At 60.3% G+C, this 9,096-nt stretch overlaps 2 protein-coding genes across 3 annotated transcripts; both read right to left on the reverse strand.

The window, feature by feature from the left end:
• Positions 1-744: 744 nt before the first annotated feature.
• Positions 745-5,047, reverse strand: LOC104486159 (butyrophilin subfamily 1 member A1). 2 transcript variants are annotated; one of them, XM_086769365.1, is made up of 7 exons: positions 4,394-5,047; positions 3,600-3,947; positions 2,923-3,198; positions 2,524-2,628; positions 2,107-2,127; positions 1,901-1,933; positions 745-1,582 (listed from the first exon to the last, which is right to left on the reverse strand). In XM_086769365.1, exons 1-7 carry the CDS (start codon positions 4,464-4,466, stop codon positions 909-911), a joined length of 1,530 nt encoding a protein of 509 aa, XP_086625491.1. In that variant the 5' UTR covers positions 4,467-5,047; the 3' UTR covers positions 745-908. The 2 variants fall into 2 exon arrangements, with proteins under 2 accessions (XP_086625491.1, XP_086625490.1); XM_086769364.1 differs by having other exon boundaries at positions 2,923-3,204.
• Positions 5,048-6,152: 1,105 nt separating this feature from the next.
• Positions 6,153-8,874, reverse strand: LOC104478058 (E3 ubiquitin-protein ligase TRIM7). The gene is made up of 6 exons (XM_086769374.1): positions 8,341-8,874; positions 7,774-7,869; positions 7,443-7,690; positions 7,213-7,346; positions 6,988-7,047; positions 6,153-6,688 (listed from the first exon to the last, which is right to left on the reverse strand). The coding sequence occupies exons 1-6, from the start codon at positions 8,743-8,745 to the stop codon at positions 6,174-6,176; spliced, it is 1,458 nt and encodes a 485-aa protein (XP_086625500.1). The 5' UTR covers positions 8,746-8,874; the 3' UTR covers positions 6,153-6,173.
• Between the last annotated feature and the right edge of the window lie 222 nt (positions 8,875-9,096).

Here is a 9,096-nt window from a genome sequence, read left to right on the forward strand (position 1 = left end):
GACCCGAGGGGAGCCGGACCCGGGGGTCTGGGGGTGCAGAAGCAGGGACCGCACTCCCCCCCCCAGCCCGGGCCGGTGCAGCGCGGGGGGTTCCCGTGGACCTCCCCGTCCCCCCATCCCCTATCCCCCCTCCCCCATCCATCCCCCGCCCGTTACCGGCATCACCGGCCCCGAGCACCGCTCCCCGCCCCGCACGCTCCTCCCGCAGCCCCGGCCCCTTCCTGTGCAGCCCCCGCCCCTTCCCCCGCCCCTCCCGCATCTCTCCGCCGGCGAAATCCCGGGGGAAAGCCGGCCGGGAAGGGAGCGCGAGGGGACGGCGGCCAAGGACAGCAAAGTGGTTGGCCAAGGAGGGCAGATGGAAGTTGGCCAAGGACGACAGAAGGAGGTTGGCCAAGGATGGTTACAGATGTTGGCCAAGGAGGGCAGATGGAAGTTGGCCAAGGACGACAGAAGGAGGTTGGCCAAGGATGGTTACAGATGTTGGCCAAGGAGGGCAGATCGAGGTTGGCCAAGGACGGTGACAGATGTTGGCCAAGGGTGGTGACAGTTGTTGGCCAAGGACAGTGGACATCCCAGCCGCGGAAGGGGCCAAGGCCTGGTTGGGCAGGGCATCGAGCCAGCTGGGAGGGGGAAGGCGCCCCTGCCAGGGCCGGGGAGCGGCTGGACTCCCACCCTGCCTGGGATTCTTTGAGAGCCCCCCCAGCACGAAGCCAAGGGGAGAAGGCGGCCCCAGGAACCACGGGGCCACATCCACCTGCAAACCTTTATTGAACACAATGGGGGGGGGCTGCGCTCGAGGAAGAAGTGCCCAACGGCCACACTACACACCCAGAATGCGTCCGACAACTCCAACACAACTGGGGAACGGCGTTCGTGACGCCACACGTCGTCCCCAGGGCCCCTGCCCCTCACTGCCCCTCTGCTCGTGGGGCTCGGGCAGGGTGGAGAGGGGCAGGGGCTCCAGCAGGATGGAGGAGAGGAGAGCAGGCGGTGTCGGGAGAAGGGCAGGGGCTCTGTGGGGATGGGGGGCTGGAAGCGGGACAGAGGGGCTGGGGGGTGCTGCCCCTGAGGCACAGCTGGGTTTTCTCTGTCTCCACCCAAAACCAGGGGCGGATGATCTCCTCCTTGAAGGAGCCAGGGGGGAAGGCGAAGATCTCGACGCCACTGTCGACATGGACGAAAGTCACGCGCCCCTCCGTGCAGTCCAGGCAGACCCTGATCCTCCTGGGGGCCTGGCCCAGGGGCGTCCGGGGGTGGGTGAGAGACACAAACTGCCCTTCCAAGTGCCAGACGGCCCAGATGCCCCCGTCCGGGCTCAGGTCGGTGTAGACCTTCCTCTCCACCTTGTCCCTGGCCACCCCCACAGCCCACCACGAATCGCCCCGCACCTTCCCCTTCACCTCCACCTCCCAGCAGTGCCGCCCCTCCTTGAACCCCTCCCTGCCCATCACGCAGAACCGCGTCTTAAATCGCTCGGGGGCGTCGGGGATGTCTTGCCACGCGCTGGTCAGGCTGACGCTTCGCAGATCCTCTGACAGGATGAGTTGGGGATGAGCCGTGTTGGGATCCAGGGTCACCACATCTGCAGGGGACGGGAGGAGCCGGAGCGTCGGGGGCCAGCTCAGCTTTGGGCAGGAGCTGCCCCGCGGGGTGGGGGACCGGGCCTCTCCTCCCTCCTGAACATCCCCAGCACCTCGCGGCCCCGCTGCCGTGACTCAGATCGGGTGGGAACGGGGAGAAAAGGGGGCGAGGTGCAGGCCAGAGCCGTGGCCTCGGGGGGCAGAGTCACCCCACGTCCCGCGGGCACGGCCGGTCCCCGGCAGCAGCAGGCCCAGATCCCCCCGTGCACGCGAGGAAAGGGAGCGGAGCCACCCAAAGCGGCGATGGAGTCCACAGTCACCTGGATTCTGAGGGAGCAGAAACTTTCTCCACGCTGAAAGGAGAGAGAGGAGCTGGTGAGGGCCCGGGGCTGGTGCCCACCCTGCCTGGGGGTTTCTCCGGAGCCCGGAGATGCAGGGACGGAGAGGATGGGCGAGGAGGGAGAGGGCCGAGCACGGAGCACCCAGGACGGAGCCCTGCGCCGCCCGGGAGCTGACGGAGACTCACCCAGTGCCGCGTCTCGCCGCCCTGGAAAGCAAAAGCAGAGGCGAGGTGTGAGCGGAGGGGCCGGCTTCTCACCCCGCGGCTGCTCCGGGATGAGCCTTGACTTCAGGAGCCCCCCAAACCCACCTCCCCCCCGGGGGGGCTCCTGCGCCGGCAGGTTTTGCAGGGGGGAAGGTGCCAGGACTCACCCAGCTCTCTGGCCTGCGTCACTGGAAAGCAAAGGTGGAGGGAGAGGCGGTCAGGAGAGCGGCTCGGCGCACGGGGGGGGACAAACCTAGGGGGTCGCTGGGGCCTTCCCGCCAGTCCAGCGGTTTGGCCACGCTCCCCGCCCCCACCCACACCCCGAGTCCTTTTCCCCTTCGCTCCTCTGCCCAAAGCGCTTTCTGACGGAGGGAAAACGTTCTTTGGACGCAAACGTACCTGTCCTGCGAAACAGGTAAGCGCTGAGGCCAAACAACGCAAGCGAAAGCACGAGGAACACGCCCAGAGCTGCCATCCAGGGACGGGCATCGTGGAAAAAGGGAGCTGAGGAAGAGGGAAAAACGTCAGGAAAAGGCCTCGTTTCACACTTCTGCGTACGAGGAGAAGAGAATCCAGAAAGCAGCGCGACGTCTGGCTGGTAAAAGCCTTGTCCTGGCAGTCCTGGGCGCAAGGGGCCGCAGTCCTCCCTCTCCCGTGGAAATCCCAACGCGAACCTGGAGCCCAGCCCAAGGCATGTGCCCCTCGCGTCCCCCCATGCCCCACGGCTCTCACCAGGACCCCGCCGTCCCAGCTGCTCAAAGCAAGGCAGCAAGCCCAGCCCCGCTGCCGGCGTCGCACCTGAGACGCGCAGGGACGACTCCCGCTCCTGCCCGAGGTGGCTGTTCCCGACCACGCAGGACCAGTCGCCGTCCCCGCGGCCGGTCACGACGATGGCGCCTTCGATGGCAAACAGGCCCCTCTCGTCAGGGGAACGTCTCTGGGAGAGTGAGGGCAGCCGCCGCCCGCCGGGATCTTTCCACAGCAGCTGCGGCTGTGGGTACCAGCCGGCCGATCGACACGCCACCCGGATGCCTCCATCCTCGTAAGCTTCCAGAGAGAGGCGAGGGACAGAGCCTGCGGCTGGGGGAAGAGCCCGTGGCCGGGGTGAGGGAGGGATGGACTCAAGGCAGAGACCGAATCCGATACCGGGCAACACCGCAGGTCCGAGGTGCTGTGGGACCGGGCGCGCCACCAAAACCACCCCAACTCGTGCAGGAAGCAGAGCGCATTGATGCCAAACGACGGGGTCTCTTCTCCAGACTCAAAGCCACCGCACCTGCACCCCCAAAACTACCTCCAGCACCACATGCGTGCTCCCTCCTGGGCAGGCACGGGTGGGAAGAACTCCCTCAGACCCCACCTCTCGGCCTTCGGCACTTAATCACGGGACGTGAGGATGGGACGGGGGTCTGGAGCGCCACACCAGCCCAGAGGCACCTGGGCCAGCCCCTGGAAACACCGCACCCACCACAAACCTGTCACCTCCAGGTCCAGGGTAGCTTCTCCGTAAGAGGCAGCGTCTTTCACGACGCAGACGTACTGACCATGGTCAGAGGGTTCCAACCCTACGATTTGCAAGTCCAGGCTTCCATTGGAGAGGCCGTCTTTGACCAGCTGCGTCCTCCCAGCATATTCCTTCATCTGCTCCCCATACTGGTCCTGCCCGTCGCGGTAGTGGTGCACCGTATCGGAGAACTGGTGTCGGATCCACCTGATGTCCAAGTGCCGAGCGTCCCCGCGGGGGGACAGGTGACACGGCAGCACGACGTCCTGCCCCACGGCGGCACGGAGCGGGCGGTCTGGTCCCACCACTCTGAACTCAGCTGGACAAGGACACAGAGGTGCGGAGACGGTGCCTACGTAAATTTACGGGCCTTGCCCAGCCACGGGCGAGCCCGCTGTGAGCGGAGCACGCGCCATCCCACGGGTGTTGCGTTGCTTTGCCCTCCCCGTGGCGCAAAGACAGCGGAGAAGCTGGAGAGGGAGCGGGAGGACTCGAAGGAGAAGGAGGTTTCCTGGGAATGGGAACGCGCTGCAGGAAACACCCTCCATCCCCACCAGCACCAGGACAAGCCAGAAAGGTTTTGGGGAAGCACTGCGGGCCAGGGCTGAGGCCGTACCCAGGGCAGTGGCCGTGTTGGGTAAAGAGCCCACGGGAAAGCGAAACCCAGCTGGGGCCAAGCTCTGGGCTCGGCTCCCCCCGCCCCATGGCAGCTCCCAGCCCCACATCTTCGGCCGAATGCCCCCGCCAGCCCCGCGGGATCCCTACCTGATCCCAGCCGGAGGACGTGGAGAGCCACGAAATAACTCAGGAGGCCCCTGGGGCTGGCGGGTCTCCGCATTGGCGGCTGGAGCTGGAGGAGAGAGCGGGGAAGGGGAGGGGGCAGAGGGAGGGCGATGAAGAAGGGCTGCACCTGCCCCCGAAAGAGGCTCCGGAAATCCCACCAAACCACCCGCACCAGCACCCCGACGTCGGAAGGAACCGTTGCTGGAGGGCAGGAGCGGACCGCGCACGCCTCCCCGGCGCAGCCCCCGGCTCTGCCCCGCTCCCCCTCACCAGGATTTACTCTGAATCCCTCCCGAGACTCGCAATTAAGTTAAACATTCCGAATCCTCCGCGGAAAGAAAAGTCACTCACCGGACATGTAGGAGCTGCGGGAGGCACCGGGCTGCACCCAGCATCTCCAACCTTTGCCCCGTTTCAGGGTGCAGAATTATTGCCTTTTGAGTGACTGCGGGCTCCACCCTCCACACCATTAAAAAAAAAAATAAATAAATAAAATCAAAGGCAGAAGAAGAAAGGAAGAAGGAAAAAGACGTGCAAGGTCCCATCCGCGGCTTGGCTGGTAGCCCGGGGCTCAGAGTCGAAGAACCACCTTGCCCCCAGTGCCTTCCCCAGTCTGGACTGGGCTCATAGCGACACCGGACAGTACCACCGGGATGGCTCCGTGCTGGACACCGAGCACGGAGTCCAGTGTATCCCCTGGGTTTGTCCCAAAGCCGCTGTGTTCCTAAAAGCTTTGGTTTTTTTTCTTTTTCTTTCACGATTGCTGTCCAGGACAGGCTGTAGTGGTCATTGGGTGGGGAGAAACTGAGCATCATTTGTTTTGTTTTGCTTTTTCTTTTTAATAGAAATTATAATTATTCCTATTCTTATTCTTACTATGATAGTTTTCTATGTATGTGTCTACATAGAAAAATAAAATTATCTTTTCCTTTGCTATCTTAGTAAACTGTCTTTATCTCAACCCACGAGTTTTCTTTTCTTCGCAATTTTCTCCCCCATCCCCTGGGGAGGTGGCGGGTGAGTGAGCAGCTGCGTGGTACTCAATTGCTGACCACGGTTAAACCATGACAGGCGGGGTCCTGCTCCTGGGGATCTCCAGGAGTTTTTTTCTGTCCCTCACCCAAAGCACAGGGACCCTCTCTCCCCTCTGGCAGGGTCCCTGACTTGGGTTCTGCCACCAACAGCAGCTGTGCCCTGGGGAAAGGGCCCCCAGATCCACTCCGAGGGCCGCGATGCCACGGCCAAATGGGGCTGGGAGAAAGACGCTGTGGCCCTGTAGCTGCTGCGGACCTTCCTGCAGCCCCGCAGGTCGCTGCGGGTGTGGGGGGGCAAATACCTGCACCCCTCTTTTTTCCTCCACGCCATGGCTTGCTGCTAGCAAGGAGGCGATGGTGCGGCACGCGCAACTCTGCGTTCCCACCCCGGCTCCCTTTGCTCTCCACGGCGGCCACAGCACGTTCCCACCGGGAAGGACAGAGCACGGAAAAGCCCCGCTTTTCCCTGGGGATAAGAGGGGGACGCGGTCTCGCTTCCTGCTGGGAGCCATCCCAGAGCCTGACCCTTCCTGCAGCCCCCAGGAGCTGCTGGACAACATTAAACAAGGAACAAATAATTCCAAGTTTTTTTTTTTTTTTTTTTTGAGCAAACGCCACTAGAAGAGGTTCTCTTGCAACATTGAAAGGAAAAAAAAAATAAAGGAAAAAAGGTGCACAACGAGCAGAAAAGAGACCCCAAAGCTGGACTGGATGAAGGCAGGGAAAGGTCATGGGCAGAGGCGGAGGTGGGAGTCTCTCCCCATCCAGAAAAAAGGGAAGATGCTCTCCCCACCGAACGAGGCTTTTTGGAACGTAAAGATGGGGAGCTCACGCCCGGCGAGGTAAAATGCCACTTGCCCCCCTCCATAGTCCAGAGCCACCCGCACCCTCCCAGTTTCCCCAGTAGCAGGGAAGGTGGTGACGGGGGAAGTGAAGGCACGGTACCGATTCCCACACCGCCCCATCGCCCAGATCCCCTTCTCCGGCCGAAACTCAAGCCAGCCCTTCCTTGGAACGGAGCGTCGGGCCACCCCCAACGCCCAGGTCCTGCCACCGGCCACCTCCACCTCCCAGCAGCGTCTCCCCGCGGTGAAGCCCCGGCAGCCCAGCACGCAGCAGGAGGCATCGAATCGCTGGGGGGTGGTGGGCAGATCCTGCCTTTTGTCCATCCATCTCACCCCCCGCCGGTCCCGGGACAGGACGAGTCGGGCATTAGCAGTGTCGGGGTCCAGAGTCACGAATGCTGCCAGGGATGGAGAAGAAAGTGGTGCTGGAGAAGGACATCACCCCTCAAAAAAGCCCTGCTCCGGTGGGGAGAAGCCCCAGTACGACGTATCCACCTATGTCCTGGGCGTGGGAGCAGAGACATCGCCATGTCTTCCTGCTTGGGAAAGCCTTGCCTCACGCTGGAGGACTGGGCAGAGCTCATTTGTATCTCCAGGAACCCCAAAGCGAGCTCAACCCTTCATTTCCCAGTCATTTTAAACACCATTTTAGCTAAAAATTACTTTCCCAGAGCCCTCCCTCACGGAAGAGCCTCACCTCTCTCCTCTCCTCCTAGAGATGGTCCTCGCTCTTTCTCCAGTTCAGACGGCAAAATGTCTAGGACATGAAGAACAACGGTTGGACATCATGCTTTCCGGCCGGTAATTCCACTCACTTTTGCCCCTCGTTGTGTTTTTTCCTGGGAAAACAGGAAAACCAGCAGCATCCTTCCATAATGGGAGGATAACGCCCCCCCCGCCCCCCCGCCATGTTCCACAGTACCTTGAAATCTCCCCAGCGTCTCTCTAAGGACACAGTTTTGTCGAGAAATGACGTGGAGCCTCCGTTCCAGGTCCGAGAAGGTCTCCGTCATCCTCCGGGCATTGCCCGTCTCCCACCTGGATGCTTCAGGCATCCTGGAAGAGAAAGAGCGAGGAAAAAGTCTCAGTTCCCCATCCCAAAACTGGGGGAAGACTCCAGCTAAGGCGATGCTGGACCCTCTTCTGTCTTGCCTGGTAGAGCATCCGACCTGCAGGAATCCACTCGTAGGTTGCTGAAGCTTCTCCTCCATCTCGCAGATCAGGATGTCAAGGAGTGAAATCTCCCCTGACATCTTGGTCTCCTCTTCCTCCTGCCTCCTCATCATCTCTCTGTCCAGTTCTCCCAGCCGAGCCAGGAGGACAAGCTCTTGATCTTTCAGGAACCGGCGCAGCTGCCGAAATTCAGACACGATCTTCTGCCTCTCAACCTCTGTCTGCGTCTGCAAGACACGGAAAGCCAACACCATGGACCATACTGGTCCAACATCTCCATTTTCCCTAGGCGATGGCAACAGCTACTTACCAAATAGTCCTGGCATCGCCTCTCTCCGCTTATTTTCAGTTCCAAAATCTCTTCCCGTTTTTTCTTGAGATTCTCCAGGTCACTGTGTATTTGTTCCTGGAAGAAGAAAAATGGTTTGGGAGGGAATCTAGGGGGATGCCTGGGGACACTCCACCCTAACTGGGAAGAATCAAAAATAAAAAAAAAAAATTAAAAAAAAAAAAAAATCACAGCATGGGCACAAGGATGGGGAAGACACAGGAGGACAGCAGAGGAGTCAGCTTCGTTCTCACATGAAATAAATTGGAAAATAGCCATTGACTGATTCGGGGCAAAGGGTTTAGTTGGAAAATTAATATTTTCATATGTTTAGCTAGAGTTGTGTGATGTTTTTATTTTTCCTAGCTCTCTCCAATTATTTCCATTTATTTATTTTAAGGGAGTAAAAAAAAAAAAAATGACCATGAAGAACTTCAAAGCTGGCTTGAAGCCCGTGATCCCGAGAAGCTCAAAGACACTAAAGCATTCCTGAAGGTGGTCAGAAAAATTTCAGAAAAGGAATAACCCAAGCTGGGTCGTGGATCTGACCTTGTCCCCCGGGGCAGCTTCCTCTATGTGGGCTGCAGTAGAACCTCCGCGAGCCCTCAATCCATCGCGGCTGGAGCCAGCTGCTTTTGCACCGCCCTCGAAGTCAATCGTCCTCTTGCGCCAGAAGCAGAGCTCCTTCTCCTCCCTGCCTCCTTCCAGACCCAAGAGCTTCAGCTTCTCCGTTAAATGCTCCAAATGCAGCTTTGGCTGGAAATTCCCTTTCCTGCGCCAGCTTCGGCGGCCAGCTGCCTCGGCATCTCCAAGCCTTCCTCGCTCTGGCCAGGACGGGGCCGTGCCGACGTCGCAGTCGGTGTGGTCACAGCCCAGGCGTCCAGCATCCAGCAGGACGGCGCGGTGGGTGCTTTCTTCCCCTCCTTCCCTTGCTGTAGATGAACCAGATGCCATGGCAGCAGCTTCTCCGGCCTCTCTTGTCCCTCTTCCCCTGTCGCCTGCAGCAGAGCGAACACGTAAAAGGTCTCAGCCTGGGTGGAGGAAGGAGAAGCAGCAGAGAGAAGCTCTAATTTCTTTTACATGTTAATTTTAGGAAGGGATTAACTGCCCTTCAGCAAGCCGTGGACTTTAACCCCCACCTCTTGGGTATCGAGGTTTGTCTCGTCTACACCATGGGTGTTAACATCTCCGGTCGGCCTCTCCACTGCTGGGATGGCCAACGGAGAAGGAGTCAACCTTCCCACCTGGTGGGAACTGGCATCTCCTTCCCAAAGCTCAGGCTCTCACCGGCTCCCTTGCCGCTAC

This window comes from Chlamydotis macqueenii, chromosome 36, assembly GCF_036417535.1.
Source record: "Chlamydotis macqueenii isolate bChlMac1 chromosome 36, bChlMac1.mat, whole genome shotgun sequence".
In the NCBI taxonomy this organism is placed as follows: domain Eukaryota; kingdom Metazoa; phylum Chordata; class Aves; order Otidiformes; family Otididae; genus Chlamydotis; species Chlamydotis macqueenii.

Bases quoted from the DNA above. Each gene is read 5' to 3' on its own strand.
- LOC104486159 (XM_086769364.1), bottom strand. From the start codon at position 4,466: ATGCGGAGACCCGCCAGCCCCAGGGGCCTCCTGAGTTATTTCGTGGCT. The intron at 1,934-2,106 runs GTGAGTCTCCGT...CTCTCCTTTCAG, and splicing joins GCGGCGAGACGCGGCACTGG to CGTGGAGAAAGTTTCTGCTC. The intron at 1,583-1,900 runs GTGACTGTGGAC...CGTCCCCTGCAG, and splicing joins TCTGCTCCCTCAGAATCCAG to ATGTGGTGACCCTGGATCCC.
- LOC104478058 (XM_086769374.1), bottom strand. From the start codon at position 8,745: ATGGCATCTGGTTCATCTACAGCAAGGGAAGGAGGGGAAGAAAGCACC. The intron at 7,870-8,340 runs GTCAGATCCACG...TTCTTCTTCCAG, and splicing joins AAGCTGCCCCGGGGGACAAG to GAACAAATACACAGTGACCT. The intron at 7,048-7,212 runs GTACTGTGGAAC...TTCATGTCCTAG, and splicing joins GACGCTGGGGAGATTTCAAG to ACATTTTGCCGTCTGAACTG.